Below are 16,940 nucleotides of genomic sequence, written 5' to 3' on the forward strand. Positions count from 1 at the left end.
ACACGAGTATTTTAAGAACAGCCTTTATTCATCACTCAGTGGGCACCTGCTCTACAGATTTAAGTATCAATGTTTGACAGTGAATCCATTGAGCATAATTAAAAGCAGGTGCGTCAGTGGCTAAGTAGCTGATTGTTCACTTCCTGGAAGCTGTATTGTCTTATTTTACCCAGCTGAAAATAGGTATTGTGGCTTCTATAGAGAGGGTTTTACTTTTATTCATTACTGTGACTTATTGATTAAAAGCCCACGATAGAGTGGCTCCACATTCATATATTCCCCATAGATATCTTTAATCCCCTCCTCTGTTTGGTAAACGTAATCATTGCATTGGACATTGTTACTCTGGAATAGATCTGTTGGTTCCCTTCTTTCTAAACAAAAACATAATTTAGATGTGACAATTCAGGTTCAATGTCTGTGTGAAACAACATTTTTGGATGGATATCACGGCAACATTCTAATAGTTGGCATTTGGGAGAATATAACTTCCAAATTATTGACAGAAAACATGTACTATTACAACTATCCATCTTAATTGTTATATTTTCTAAACAGATGGGTCAGTATATACACATAAACTTGATTTATATTTGTAATTATATGTATTTGCAACTGTCAGTTTTTAAGAGTAAATGTTAAGCATTGATTCTTGGTGAGAGTTTTTTTTTTTTTTTTTTTTTTGCTGTGAAATCTGGCAGATCAGGCATCAGATGACTTCACACTGCTGAACACTGGTAGCTCTTCAATGTAGGTTGATGGAAAATGTCCCATCTGGCCATTAAGGGCGCCAAACCACCAACCATTTTCTTCTTTTCTGTAGATATCTAGAAGGTCCCCTGTGAAACATAATTCCATTGGGTGTCATTTTCTTACTTATGGAGCTGTAATTCTTTTAAATTTAGATGAATTGCTACTTACCTTCTTTCAAGTTCAGCTCGTCAGTTTGTTCAGATGCATAATTATAGAGGGCTTTGCATTGTCCAATACAGCACCATTCCGCTTTGGTTGGATCTGTTCAGTGAGGTCAGTTTTTATTCCTTTAAAGTCATGACTGAATGCCAATTGTGATGGTTAGAGAAATACATTCAATAAATGCTCTGGAAATGTGGTACCTTGTCCTTGATCATCACCAGTTTGAGGCAGTATTCTGTTCATGGTGCTGTCACATTGTACAGCTGCACTTTCATATTTTGGTGTGACTGAAGGCTCCACCTGTCTGGCAGCCTGAGCAGGTCCTTTGTAAATGATGGAAGCCCTCAGTGATTGACGAGATCTGAAGGGTGTCTTCTTGATTTTGACAGGACGAGTCAGTTGAACCACACTGTGCGCACCGTCCTTTGACAAAAAAAAAAAAAAAGATTAAAAAAAAAATAAAAAGGGGTTAGCATTGATTGATGCTGAATAAACTATGAAATAAGATGTGTGATATTTCAGCCTCAATCCTTCAGCACCTAAAGTTCAGCTCCTTTAATACAGCAAGGTACCTTTTTGGGGTTGCTGCTGTTTTACCTGCTACTCTCATCATCTCAGCAGAGCACCACAATGTCCTGATTCTAATTAAACAGTGAATGTATGTGTTTGAATGTTTGTAAGCTCTTACACAGTCTAACTACAGTCAGTATATTTGACCAAAACTATGTAATTTAGTACAGATATGATGAGTTTTTATCTAATTTATTGATGGGTGACCTCAGAATGACCTGTAAAACTATTTGATATCTTAAAGATGTAATTTTTAACAGCACAAGTGAAAAACACAACACAATGAAGAAAACAAGAACATTTTAGTTTCTTTGGACTTCTTTTAGTCCCTCTGTGGTCAACATCCCCTCTGACTGACACCTCCACAACACGTCAGACACAACAGTGATAACAAACATGCCTTTCGATTGTGACCACCAGAGGGTGCTGCAGTCTACCAGAAACAATGACCCACTTGGAACTGAAGGAATTTGGGTTCTTTTTGTTTTTGTTTATGTGGCATTTTTTGATGACGTCTTGCTTTTCCTACATCAAAATAATCTTCAGATCTGCCATGCTTGTGCGACAACTCTGGCGCAATGATGAGATATGTGCTTTTAGCCAATCAATTCATGCCTGAAGTTCAGGTTTAGAAATCCATGGCTTTGTCAGTCGATAAACATTGATACCACAGTCTGTGGTGGATCCAGACCCTCACGTCAGATGGTGGGGCTAAAGGGTGGAGCTAAATGATTGAGGCTACTCTCTGATGGTACAGAAACAGCTGTGTGGAACTTGTAAGATCATATTTGCTGATTAAGCAGACATAAGATCTCTCCAGACCAGTTATAGAGTCATAAGCAGACACAAAATTATGTAAAAAGACACATTGTTTCCAGCCATTAAACAACTTACTGAACAGAAAAGGCAACAAACTGTATCAATATGGTACAAGCTCTTTGAGACATGATTCATCGACTTGAAATTATTTCACAAATTTGCATTCTGGAAATTGTATTATTCCAAAACATAAATTTGTGTTGAAAAATGAGGGGAAAATTTGACCAGTAACTAGCAGCTCTTTTAAGTGTAAATCACAGTGGTACTTGAAAAGTTCCTGGTAGTACCTTGTGCTTTTGTAATCTTACCTTATCTTTCCATTTCGTAATGTTGTCGCTGAATCTGTGACAGGACTTGGGCTTCCCCTCTAATTCAGACAGTGATAGAGAGAGTTTGTAGTGAGTGGCCTCAAGGAGATCCAGTTTTAGGGTATTCTGCAGTGAAGAAAAAAAATTGGTAGGTTGAAACTGATTTATTTAAACACATTCATTTGTGCACAACTTACCTCATCAAGCTGCTGTTCAGTTTCCTCGAGGTTCTTTTGATTTGAAAACGATGGATTTTCAGAGTATGTTTTCATTAGTTTTTCAAGCCCTGCAATAAACGATTTACAGGTATTTCTGATGAGAACAAAGTAGTGTCACAATACCAGAAATGTAGTTGATAACAATACCAGTCAAATTACATGATTATCAGTACCAAATTTGATACTATGGTTAAAAAAATGTAGTGAACTGAAACTTCTCTTCAGATCTGGAATCCATCCTCCACGTGATTAGCTCTCAAATTCATCATGGAGTATTTGCAAATGACTTTTTTGAATCAGTTATTATTTCTCTGCTGCTTTGAACAGAAAGTACTGTGTCCAGCTCTTGCTAACGAGTTGAAGTGGAGCTTTTTCTGCCGCAGTAATGGTTCTTTTTCCCATGCTTGTAATTTAGTGGTAGTTACAGAAAAACTCAGCATCGACGAAACTACCACATTTTCAGAATTTGGTATTGACTTAGTACCATAGCATCGGTTCTCGTGACATCTGTAGAACAAATTAACTTGTAATTTTTGTTTTGTTGTTTGTGCTGATGAGCTGCATTAACAAATGCAGCGGGTAAAATATGTATTGAACACGTCACCATTTTTCTCAGTAAATACATTTCTAAAGATGCTACCGACATGAAATTTTCAGCAGATGTCGGTAACAACGCAAGTAATCCACACATACAAAGAAACCAAAACAAATAAGTACAGAAATAAAGTTATGCGTAATAAAATAGAATGACACGGAAAAATTACTGAACACGCTTTCTGAAATTTATTTAATACTTTGTACAAAAGCCTTTGTTGGTAATGACAACTTCAAGATGCCTCCTGTATGAAGAAACTAGTCACATGCATTGCTCAGGTGTGACTTTGGCCCATTCTTCAAGTTATGAAGGTTTTCTATGGGTTCAAGTCAGCTGCTTTGCTGGGCTAGTCTAGCAGCTTTATTTTCATTCTCTGAAAGCAAATGAGAGTTTCTTTGGCTGTGTGTTTGGCATCATGGTCTTGCTGAAATGTCCTCCCTTGTTCCATCTTCCTCATCCTGGTAGATGGCAGCAGATTTTATCAAGAATGTCTTGATGCATTTTTCCATTCATCCTTCAATTATATGAAGTTTGCCAGTGCAGTCTGCTGAAAAACAGCCCCACACCATGGTGTTCCTACCTCCAAACTTCATTGTTGGTATGGTGTTTTTGGGGTGATGTGCAGTGCCATTTGACCTCCAAATATGGTGTGTATTATGGCATTCAAATAGTTCAATTTTGGTCTTATCTGACCACACTAGCCCGTTCTCCCATCAGAGGGTCCAGGGCTCTCGATGCAAAATTTTTCTTGAAGAAGGGGTGGGCCGATGCACGAGCACAGCCAGTATCATGTACATTGGAATGTTAATTTTAATAAAAATGTCTGATTTAATAACAAATAAAAATATCACAAATAACTCACTTTTTTGTCCTTTCCTTGTAGTTAAATGCATTCCATGCAATTTCAATTCAATTTCAAATTATTTCATTTATATAGCACCAAATCACAACAAAGCTGCCACAAGGCACACAAGTAAGGTCTAACCTTACCAATTAAATTTCAGGTGGGCATTTAACTAACTTTCTTCAAAAAGGGGTGGTCTGATGCTTGACCCTGGGCCCTTCAACGGGCAAACGGGTTATATTCTCCCATTTCAGGCTCCCATTTCACAGGTTTGTCTACATGTTGTGCATCAAACTTTAAATGAGCTTCAACATGCTTTTTCTTCAGGAAGTCTTCTCTGGTATAGAATAATGGTCAGAATAATAGTAGTGCTATGTGACTAAAAAGATTAATCCAGGTTTTGAGTATATTTCTTATTGTTACATGGGAAACAAGGTACCAGTAGATTCTCACAAATCCAACAGGACCAAGCATTTATGATATGCACACTCTGAAGGCTATGAAATTGGGCTATTAGTAAGAAAAAGGGGTGTTCACAATAATAGTAGCATCCGCTGTTGACGTTACAAACTCAAAGCTATTTATTATGTTCAAACTGCTTTTTTAGCAATCCTGTGAATCACTAAACTAGTATTTAGTTGTATAACCACAGTTTTTCATGATTTCTTCACATCTGTGAGGCATTAATTTTGTTGGTTTGGAACCATGATTTTGCTCGGTTACTAGTGTGCTTGGGGTCACTGTCTTGTTGAAACACCCATTTCAAGGGCATGTCCTCTTCAGCATAAGGCAACATGACCTCTTCAAGTATTTTGACATATCCAAACTGATCCATGATACCTGGTATGCGATATATAGGCCCAACACCATAGTAGGAGAAACATGCCCATATCATGATGCTTGCACCACCATGCTTCATTGTCTTCACTGTGAACTGTGGCTTGAATTCAGAGTTTGGGGGTCATCTCACAAACTGTCTGCAGCTCTTGGACTCAAAAAGAACAATTTTACTCTCATCAGTCCACAAAATATTCCTCCATTTCTCTTTAGGCCAGTTGATGTGTTCTTTGGCAAATTGTAACCTCTTCTGCACGTCTTTTATTTAACAGAGGGACTTTGCGGGGGATTCTTGCAAATAAATTAGCTTCACACAGGCGTCTTCTAACTGTCACAGCACTTACAGGTAACTCCAGACTGTCTTTGATCATTCTGGAGCTGATCAATGGATGAGCCTTTGCCATTCTGGTTATTCCTCTATCTATTTTGGTGGTTGTTTTCTGTTTTCTTCCACTCGTCTGTTTTTTTTTTTGTCCATTTTAAAGCATTGGAGATCATTGTAGATGAACAGCCTATAATTTTATGCACCTGCATATAAGTTTTCCCCTCCAGTCAACTTTTTAATCAAACTACGTTGTTCTTCTGAACAATGTCTTGGAAGCCCCATTTTCCTCAGGCTTTCAAAGAGAAAAGAATGTTCAACAGGTGCTGGCATCATCCCTACATAGGGGACCCCTGATTCACACCTGTTTGTTCCACAAAATTGACGAACTCACTGACTGAATGCCACACTACTATTATTGTGAACACCCCCTTTTCTACTTTTTTAAATAATAGCCCAATTTCATAGCTTTAAGAGTGTGCATAACATGAATGCTTGGTCTTGTTGGATTTGTGAGAATCTACTGAATCTACTGGTACCTTGTTTCCCATGTAACAATAAGAAATATACTCAAAACCTGGATTAATCTTTTTAGTCGCATAGTACTACTATTATTCTGAACACTACTGTATCTATTTTTTTGAAACAATTGTTCAGTTACTCTCTAGAAGTGGTCTTTGCCTCTTGGTCACCTCTTCTAATAATTCTTTTCACTCCTCTGTCAGAAATCTTGAGAGAAGTACCTTGTTGTGGCTGGTTTATGGTGAAATGATGTTCTTTCCACTTTCAGATTATGGCCCCAACAATGCTACCTGGGACATTCAGAAGTTTAGAAATCCTTCTGTAACCAATCCTATCAGTATGTTTTGCAACCATAAGGATGCAAAGATCTTGAGAGAGCTCTTTGCTTTTACACATCATGAGATATTTCTTGTGTGACGCCTTAGTAATAAGATACCTTTTTATAGGCGATCAGTTGGGACTGAACCAGCTGATATTTTCACTGACAAGGGGCAGGATTGCTTTCTAATGACTAGATTTCAGCTGCTGTGTTGGCTTTCCATGCCTTTTTGCACCTCCCTTTCACCTTCCCTGTCATTTCACATTATTACACAAGATGTAATTTTTGTACTTATGTCTGTTTTGGTTTCTTTGTGTGTGTGGATTACATGGGTTGTTACTGACATCTGGTGAAATTTTGATGTTAATAGCACCTTTGGAAATATATTTACTGAGAAAACTTTGGAAATTATAATTGATAGATTTTTGAGCACATAATGTAATTGAGCCACTTGCCTTCACAGTCTTTTTGTGTTTTTGCAATGCTGTCTTCCAGACGTTGGAGTTTGTGCTTAATAGCTTGTCTTCTTCTGTCTCTTTCCATCAGTGACTTGCTGTCTTCCTCCTGATGTAGAACAAATAGCAGGAAGATGGTAAACTGAACATTACACCAGTAGCATTGATCATCTTCCATTGTATTATATGGTGCGAAAGCTTCTGCTATATTTTAGAATTTTAGTCCAAACTCTGGATGAAATTATTTGTAAATGTGCATTTGTGGCTATAGTACTTTACTGTGCTCATTCACATATGCTGTAGAGCATTGATTTAATTAGTTAAACCCTTCAAAATCCCATTTTTATAGAATTGAACAGAGATGGCACAAAAACAATTTAAAAGTTCTAATATGTGTACTGAAAGTAAAGCACAGTTTAAGTATACATACAATGACACTCTGTTTAGAGGATGTTGGGCAATGATTACAGGTTGGAAGTGATAAGTGACTCATTGAGGACTCTTCCTTCGAAAATGCAAAAACAACTTCAAAGAGCAAAATGATAGACTTACAAAATAATCAGCCATCAAAAACTCTGCTTTGTTATCTTCGGTTGTAATACTGTTTTCCTCAACCAACATTTGTAAGTCTTTGTCCATGTCCACTCTTTGAACAGATTGCTCTAGCTGCTTTTGGCCCTGAAAGTGACAGTAAGATATTAATTCAGCAAAATAATCACCATGGACTGTAATGTAGATGCATGTACGTGAGCTGAGGTTAGAATGTCTTACATGTACGACAGTCTGTCCAAAACTGGACATATGGAGGTTGTATCTATTCAAAATGTTACATAGGATTTCAATTCTCTGTTTCTCCAGTTCCTGTATGATCTGAAACATTCAGAAGAAAATACAAATCCAGAACCAGCACATTTAGTCTGTTAAAGGACAAGTTTGCTTGTTACAACCCCAACAGTATTAAAACTTTGTTAGAAATCAAGCCTCTGAGTGCTGCACTTATTTGATGATTGCTTAGTTTATGAGAAATCATTCTGGGGGAATTACTGTATTTTCCAGAGTATAAGTTGAATTTATTATTATTATTTTACTAGTTGGGAGGTCTTGCAACTCATAATCCATTGCACCTCATATATATATATATATATATATATATATATATATATATATATATATATATATATATATATATATATAAATCACACATTTGTTATTAATAATAATAAAAATGACTATTTATATTGGACTTTCCCAGGAATTAAAGCACTAAACAAAATAAACTCTAATAATAAAAGGACAAATGCCAATAAAAAACAATACAACACTGTACAAAAATCCGAAATTAAAGATCTGATAATACAGAAAAAGGTGACTTTTTGAACAGGTGAGACTTTTACTCCATTGCAACATATATGGGTTTTTCCTCAAGAGGCATTTTTTAACAGGTGAGACTCATATTCACATCCAAGGTCTAATTATTTTTACGATAGTGGTTTATGTCAATCCTGCATCAGGCTTTGAAAAAATTTGATGAATCCACAACTCTTTTTGTTTGGCTGTGCTCTTGAGCTTCAGATCACAGCTAGATGACTCGATATTACAGAATATTCTGCTAGAAGCAGAATTCTTGGTTGTGTCATTATGCGGAGTTGTTCTGAATCAGCAAAGCATCTCTAGGCCACACTGGTGCTGTTTGACACACAATGCCATTGTTGAATGTCACACCACATGTAATGGGGTCTAAATGACTCATCAGTCCACAGGAAATTATCCCAAGATGCTAAGGCTCATCATATGAAGCACACCTTTATGTTTGCTCTAATTTGCACTGACCTCCCATTTCAGAGGACATTTTTGCCCAGTCCTTTGTAATGGTGGATTCATAAGGTCTGGTGTTCTTCAAGATGAACAGCTGGATTGTTTTGTGATTTATTTATTTATTTTTTATTATTATTATTTGCTGATGTACTTTTTAGTGAGTTTTTGTAGGCTGGCCACTATACTAGGGGAGCTACGACCATTACATTTGCCCCCCCCCCCCCCCAGGACTAAACCAAACCAACTTTTTTAGGTTCCTTAGAAGGCCCCAAAACACAATCAGGATTTTCCCCAAAATGAAAACTGGCCTCAAGCCAGTTATCCAAGATGGCCATCAAAATAGGGGTTCACTAAAACACCTTTAAACAACATGTAAACAACTTAAATATCACAGAGATTGAATGATAAGGGTCTATTGATGGCCATTTTGAATCTTAAACCCATGAATGAATTTAGGAACAAATGAGTTTGCTGTGACCTGCAATGGTCTTCCCATTGAATCTCTGTGATATTTAAGTTGTTTATATGTTGTTTAAAGGTTTTTTTTTTTTTTAGTGAAAAACCCTATTTTGATGGCCATCTTGGATGCCATCTTGGATAACTGGCTTGAGGCCAGTTTTTATTTTGGGAACATCCTGATTGTGTTTTGGGGTCATCTAAGTGAGCTAAAAAAGTTGGTTTGGTTTAGTCCTCGGGGGGGGGGTGCAAAGGTAGTGGTCATAGCTCCCCTAGTATTACTGACAAAATTCATTTCTATTTTCAAGTTCAAGTTTATTCGGCCCTTTGCAATAAAATAAAACAAAACCAAATAAAACTAAACAAAAGTGATTTCTCAGCCAGTCAACCCATGCAACCGAAACGGTGTAGGTAGAAGCAAAGCTTATATACACCTACCCCTTTTACTTCAGCAACTTTTAGTTATCACAGCAAAACCAAAACAAAATAAAGCAAAGTGAGCAGAACAGCAAACACAGACATCTTAAAATAATCAATAAACTCAAATTCCTCATCATATCCACACCAACAGCACACATTGCATAATAAAAAAATACAAAATTAATAACTTAATTGTCCATACTTTAACCAACAGCTATATAGTCCTTCAACCATAAATTGAATTTTCAGAGAATTTAGACAATTTTCACATATTCAGAAAACATCAGTTCCTTATATTGGCGTTTAAACTGATTGACATTTGGACATTGCTTGAGTTCCTTCAACAGATTATTCCATATTTTAGGGCCACAAGTAGAAACACAAAAGCCTTTCCTGGTTGTCCTAGCACCAGCAATTTTAAAATGATACAAGCACCTTAAATGATATTTTCCCACTCGCTTTAAAAAAATTCTTGAATTCTGAGGGGCAGTTGCTTATTTTTAACTTTATACATTAATTGCAGTTTTAAACGCAATCATATCATGAAGTTTTAATATTTTAGATTTAATAAACAATGACAATTTTCAGATAGATTGGGGGGGGGGGGGGGGGTTACAAAGGAGATCTCAAAAATATTTAATTTATTTCTGTTAGACAAGTATGAAGTCTGTGAAACCAAAATGAGACTATTACTTATTTCTCCCATCTCTCTGTTTTGTGTCCAGAATACAAAAAAAAAAGCCCTAAATCTTAAATGATTCTCCTTTTAAGTTTCAAAAGACATTACAAAATTGCATTTTATGTTTACTCAGCTTGTCTTAATTTTTATGTTACATTTTGTATGAAGATCTAAGACAATTAATTAGGTGTATCAAATATGCAACAACTCTGAAGCAGCAAAACTGAAAGCACCTTTTTCATGGCTTGTGTCTGCTAAAATGCACAGTGTGTAAGTAATACTTACCTAAAATCTGTGAGCAAGACAGTGACAGAAACACAGAAAAACAAGAACAGCTGAATGCCAGCAGTTTGAGCATTTCACCTGGAAGCAGCTTTTCAGTGTGTTTTCCCACTTGAGTCTCATCTGGTGACCTTCCATGTTGATGTCAAAGTACTCCTCATCCACTCGTGCCTGCATTTCTGCTGATTTTGTCAGCCTGTTAAGCATCTGCAGTCCGAAAAATAACAACTGCTTTCTCACACAGATCATGACTGATACAGAGGACACGCAGTGATGAAGAGTGCAGTAATAATGTACCTTTTGTTTTTCTTTCTCTGTGCAAATTGGTTTGTTTTGCTCAACAAAGTTGAACAGAGCCTCATGCTCTTTAGTTATTCCGGTCAGCTTCTTCTTCATCTTATTGAGACAAAAAAAAGCAAGTTAACACATGTATTATAGTCAACATTTATCCATCTGCATGCTGAGAAAGAGCAGAACAGATGTGTTTTCTCAGTGTGCTGATGGAGAATTGGAGAGAAGACCGACCAGAAGAAGTTTGTGGATTTTAGATAAAGCTAGTGATAGGGTGCAGAGAGCGTTTCTGTAACATGAAATGGATTTACCCCTCATCTCTTTGCAGGTATTTTAAGACGGAGTCACAAACATCAAAAATCTGAGTTTCATCTCGGGCAGCTTTATGATATCACGAAGACCTTTAGACTCTGGTTTAAAAGCTTTTCTCTGACTGCACCTTGCAACAAGTTGATGTGTTTGCTGTTAGTGGAAATTTGAAAGTTTGCAACTTCTATCCACTTCTCTTACAGTCATAATCATTTTATATGAATGGTCATAAAGCCTTATGAATATGATGATTTTATTTCAGTAACCGTAAAGAATAGTGTGGTTCTGACTCATGCCACCGTGACTGTAATGGAATACTGATAAGATGTTATAATATACCACTGTGATAACTTGGCATCACAGAGCGTTGACAGGCTTGTAGCAGATCATAACAGGTGCAAGCATTTGTAATCCATTAAACAGTCAGATCCATACGTATTTAGACAGTGACACAAATTTTAGTCCCTCAATGCCTAATGCACAGTAAATTTTGAGTAAAATTTACTCTGCTGGGATAACATTTGGTTAAATATACTCTACCACAGGGCAAAATCAACTCAGCACAGTGTAAAATCAACTCTTGTTGGAGAAGAACCACTTGAATTGACCAGACGGTGTCGCCGACCAAACGGTCCCCCTAAAAAATTGGTCCGCCCTGCCTTCAATGCGCATGCGTCATTAGCTGCAGTTCACGGATTATCACCTCGTTTCTGCTTAAAACTGCACTCCAGTCGTCATCTATCTCAGCGACATTTCCACATAAATTCAGCATTATTTCAGAATAAAAGCCTACACTGGCTGCTAGCTGTTGTGTTCACTGCGCGTCCGTCAAAACATCACTAATTATGGCCTCGTTTCTGCTTAAAACAGCCTCATTTCTGCTTAAAACTGACTTTAGAATGATTTAAGAGGTTTTACCTTGTCAACTGATGGTTAATAATCCTATTAATCCATTTGATTGCTTTGGGTGAAGAGACTCTGTCTCAGAGGTGCTGCTGTGGTTGTAAATGACTCATGCGCAGTGGAGACAGGGCAGGCCAGTTTTTAGGGGCAGACCGTTCGGTCTGCAACACCGGTAGAGCTGCTTTCACTCTATAATAGAGTGCATTTTAGTCTATTTAGACTGGGACCAAATGTTATCTCGGCAAAGTATATTTTACTCAACAAAATTTACTGTGTGCCATCAAGATTTAGATGTGGTACATGTGCTGTAATTTTCTGATAAACCATTTTAATTTTTCTGACAATCCTTGGAGAGCCCTCCAAGGATTGTCAGTATTTATCAATATTTAATAGTACCATACTATTTGTGTCTGGTCATGATAAATTGGATTTTCAAATGGGATCCTTGTGGGCCCTCAAGAAAGGCAAAAAGAAAAAAAAAACTATTTTTCACACTGATTTATAACAGAAAAAAACTGTTCAATACATGCAACATTACTTGTGAGGCTGCCTACAGACAAGAAAATGTCATTGTCCTTGAATCATTCTATGGGCCATCCTAAAGGGCCAAAAATGACATTTTGCACACTTTTCAATTTATTGATGAAAAATATCTTTTTCTATAGATCTGCATATAGATTTCTTGAATCAGTGTCTACCTACACAAAATTTTTTCTTTGATCTTGCATCAAAATGATAAATGACTGCATTTATACAGCACTTTTCCATCTCATTCAGAAGCACAACGCACTATACAATGATGCCTCACAATCACACACACCCTGATGTCAGGGTGCTGCCATGCAAGGCGCTCACTGCACACTGGAAGCAACTTGCGGATTAAGGACCTTGCCCAGGGGCCCTTAGTGATTTTCTGGTTTGATGGGGGTTTGAACCAAGGATCATCTGGTCTCAAGCCCACTGCATCATTTATGCACTTTTCCCATATTTGGTCAAAATTACTTTTTGTCCAAAGGACTTCAGGGTCTGTTGACCATATTTTTGTAATTTTGCCTCTATGAAAAATTTACTGTGCACTGTGAGACTTCACAGTGAAGTGGAACAACAAAGGATTTTTGCACAAGAAAATGGATCAAAACTAGGCTCAGATCACCCATGTGCCTTCTGGCAATGTGTAACTGAAATATCGCATCTTGTTTTGAAGATAATTCTTCTCTACTCCACTCCCATATAAAGCCATATAACTGGGGACACAACAGGCTGTACTACAGAAGTCTATACCTCCTTCAGAGTTGTCTGGGTATCTTAGTGGCTTCCCTCACTTGTCTTCTGGCATGGTCAGTCATTTTTTTTCTTTAGAACTGCCTATTTCACATGCATTATCAGTATTTAACAGTACCACACTATTTGTGTTTATTAGTGAATGAGGTAAATTAGATTCAATACATTTTTTGTGGCTTGGAAATGTTTATGCATCCATCCCCTGACTTGTCTAACTAGTTGTAAAAGTGAAGCGTTGTATTCACAATAATTATTATATTTTGTTTGTCCAGTTTCTTGTGGTTTCTGAAAATGGAGGAACTGTGCATGAAAATTAATAGTAATTACTAAATGTTTAATGCAACACTGCAGTTAAACCCTCGAGTTAAAGTTGAAAATATACACTACAAGTGCATCTTCATTATTTGCATGTATGTGTTTGTCTACTGAGGCAAAATTACACACACACAAAAGGTCACTGTCCAAATACGTATAGACCGCCCTTTATATATGGACTTTTACGGCAGTGTTTGTCATGACACAAAGCTGATGTTCGGCTATACGATTTTCTAAAAAGTGATTCTGAGAAGCGTTACCTTGAGTTGGTCATTCCAGTTGGCAATAACAAGTTTCCCACTTCTTTCGACAGTGCCGTCGAGCTGTTAAAAGACAGATTATTATTGTAGAGCAACAATAAGCCTATAAAGGGAAGAGGAACTGATTTAAAAATTAAACATTACATACTGGTCTCTTCCTCTTATTGTGCTCATCTAAAACTTGGCGTAACTCCTGAATGGCTTCTTGCTGTAAAGCATTTCCCAGTGTTCTAAAATAACATAGTCAGAGTTTTTAACTTAACTCTGTCCAATATAAAACTCTCCCAATGCTGCACTGTTATGAAGTGAACTGAGGTCAAAACTTACCTGTGGGCATCTGCTCTGGAATACATTTCGTCTGACACATGACACCATGTTCTGTAGGTGGAACTGTGCAGGGAGCCAGCATGAAAAGGTTAGAGCTGTTGGTGGATGAGCTCGTCTGTTTTCATCACATCTAACCTGCATACTGCCTGTTACTTCCCATTCTACCATTATTTATCCAAGTCCCAATGCATGCATTCCCACAGAAGACAAAAAGCCATAAAATCCAATGCAGTGTGTCCCTTACTAGTTTGACATTCCCTTCGACACTTTGATGATTTTTCCAGCCAGCTTTTGCAATCCTTTGGAGTATGTGAACTCCAGCTCGGCCCTACAGCAGACAGTCAAACAATAACTCATGCGGCCATTCAAAAAAAAAAAAAAATCACTTCTCAAAGCATATCAGCTTGTGAGTAAATGTGGCATAGACAGGATTACCAGTATTGTTTTTAAGTTAGTGGTTAGTGTGCTTGGTTTCAATGCGGTAGGTTCATGGTTCAAATCCTCCCCCTGCCACATTCCTCCATGTAATGTAGGTTTGAGTCAGGAAGGGCATCCGGGGTAAAACGTCTGCCAATTTAACATGCAGATCCACCTCAGATCCGAGCGAAAACAAGGGAGCAGCCGAAGGAATTATACTTTACTTACTAAGGCTCACTATGTTGCACAGTGTTAGTGTATCTTAAAAGTCTTTCTGTAATTTACTAAAAATATGAAGCCTACCTTTGTTGGAAAACTGTCAAGAGTTCTTTGCAGAAGTTCTCTCCAGTTTTTGAAAAACATTTAACATTTTGGTACAGTTGGTTATACTGAAAAACAGAATAATTGCATAAGACAATAACTTCCTGTAACAACTGAATTCAAACAAATACAAAACTAATAGTTATTACATTTTGACAGAACCTTTAAAAGATATACCAAATATTTTTATACTTTTTTGTATCTTGTAATTTAAATTCCACACATTTTAAAAAGAAATACTCACGGAGCAGGTGCTGATCGGGTTCTTCATTTTAACGTCTCTGGCAGTTTGTTGACTTTAGACTTGGAACTTTGACCACCTCCTCCCAAAGTCACTCAGGTGGAAATCACCTGAGCTGTTGTCGGTGTACAATACAAAGGAAAATTCCACTGTGTGAGAGCGGCAAACTACACACACAAACGGGATGATCCACTGGGCGCCACAATACAAAACAGCTGTATTCATACTCTAACACTTTACAATAGTGGTACATTAGCTGATGGTAGTTATGGAGTATTAAGACTTTACTAACGGTTCATTCAAATTTAACTAATGTGTTTAGTAGTTATTTATTGTGTTCATTTTAGTTTAATGTCATAAGCATTAATAATGCATTTACAAACAGTGAATTAGGAGTTAACTGTTTATTATTATTAGTATTATTATTATTATTATTAGTAGTAGTAGTAGTATTAATGGTGTTCTTTAATGCAGTAATAAACAGTAACAGTGAGTTAAGCTTTAACTGTGTTAAAATATCAAATGACAAGGATCTATTTTAGGTGTTATATAAAACAAATAATGAAGGTTTTTTCATTCGTGCAATATAAAGAATATTTCATTCAGTGAAAGATGAAATGTTCCATTCAACTTGGCTGTGCCTCATTGAATGGAACATTTCATAGTTCACCTCATGAAATATTCTTTTGAATAAGCATTCATTATCTGTATATTATATAACACCCAAATAGATCCTTGAAATTTGAATTCTTACCATTGCACTCATAAACATTCATTATTTGTATACTACACGGGTGGATGTTCTACTATTTGCTGTTAATAAGTAAGTAAGATTATCCAGTGTAATGTAGCAGTTTACAATGGGAAGAACGGTCATTTAGGAATTGTACAGAAACGCAACATCCCTAATTCAAATGACAGTGTCACCCTGTCACTGAAGTCCCACAACTGTTGAAATTAGGTTGGAACATTTTTAGAAGCTGTTGAATGCTTAGTGTTTCTAAACAAGGCAGTTAAAAAAAGGAAAGTGACAGGAAGAGAGTTATCAGTCAGCTGTTTGGTTAAACCCCAAGATGGGAGTTTTCCACGCCATCTACTGTTGAGGTTTCAAATTACAACCAAGCCGATGACTGGGCACCTTGACTCACATTAAAGCTTAAATGGAGACTGACACGCTGCAGACTACAGTGCTGGCCAGCATCATAACTGTAGACGAGGTATCAGAATTTATGCTGTTGCACTGTTATGCCTCTTATAAACTTTTTGGGATCATAAATGTCAGGGTTAGCCAACTAGCCAGTTTTGCTATCACTCTGGCTTTAATGGAAGCTCAGCGATGTCTGCCAAGACGAAGTTATTGAATGACAAAGCACACATGGTTCGTGAACCAATCACCATTATTCTAATATTTTATTTTGAACAATACAATAAAGTGGGATATTGGAATAACGTGTGCATCCATGTTGTTAGCTACACAAACCTCACTGGCTCCTTCACACATAGAAGGGCATTCGTGAACACTCATAAATGTGCAGCTTACATAAAAAACATGAATTTTCCAGAGTGATTCAATCCACATAATTTGCGAGAACACAATTACAAGATGACTTAAAATCGGAAACTTTAACAATAGATGGTATCAGCAATTCCATCATGCTGCTTTAAATACTTTAAGACTCAGTGAGTGCACTCAGAGTTTCTCTGAGTGATTAGAGAGTGGCATCAACTCAGAACATGGCGCCATTTTGGTTCCAACTGCGTTGAACTACTGAATGAACCTTTAATAGTTTTCAACATTTTTAAAAATCATTTAACCACATACAGCAACACATCCAGGTACAGGTGCTATCAAAATAAATGTAAAAATAGTTAAGCTATCAAATTTACATGAATTTACAA

General features: G+C 37.0%; 1 protein-coding gene across 1 annotated transcript; it reads right to left on the reverse strand.

Annotated features, from left to right (window-relative positions):
* Window positions 1–623: 623 nt before the first annotated feature.
* nostrin (nitric oxide synthase trafficking) lies at window positions 624–15,249 on the reverse strand. The gene is made up of 16 exons (XM_034187082.1): window positions 15,045–15,249; window positions 14,783–14,868; window positions 14,307–14,390; window positions 14,063–14,125; window positions 13,884–13,965; window positions 13,736–13,798; window positions 10,674–10,772; window positions 10,458–10,583; window positions 7,496–7,594; window positions 7,277–7,402; window positions 6,725–6,833; window positions 2,810–2,898; window positions 2,613–2,738; window positions 1,116–1,338; window positions 922–1,014; window positions 624–839 (listed from the first exon to the last, which is right to left on the reverse strand). The coding sequence occupies exons 1-16, from the start codon at window positions 15,069–15,071 to the stop codon at window positions 703–705; spliced, it is 1,632 nt and encodes a 543-aa protein (XP_034042973.1). The 5' UTR covers window positions 15,072–15,249; the 3' UTR covers window positions 624–702.
* Between the last annotated feature and the right edge of the window lie 1,691 nt (window positions 15,250–16,940).

Source organism: Thalassophryne amazonica, chromosome 14 (assembly GCF_902500255.1).
Source record: "Thalassophryne amazonica chromosome 14, fThaAma1.1, whole genome shotgun sequence".
NCBI classification, from domain to species: domain Eukaryota; kingdom Metazoa; phylum Chordata; class Actinopteri; order Batrachoidiformes; family Batrachoididae; genus Thalassophryne; species Thalassophryne amazonica.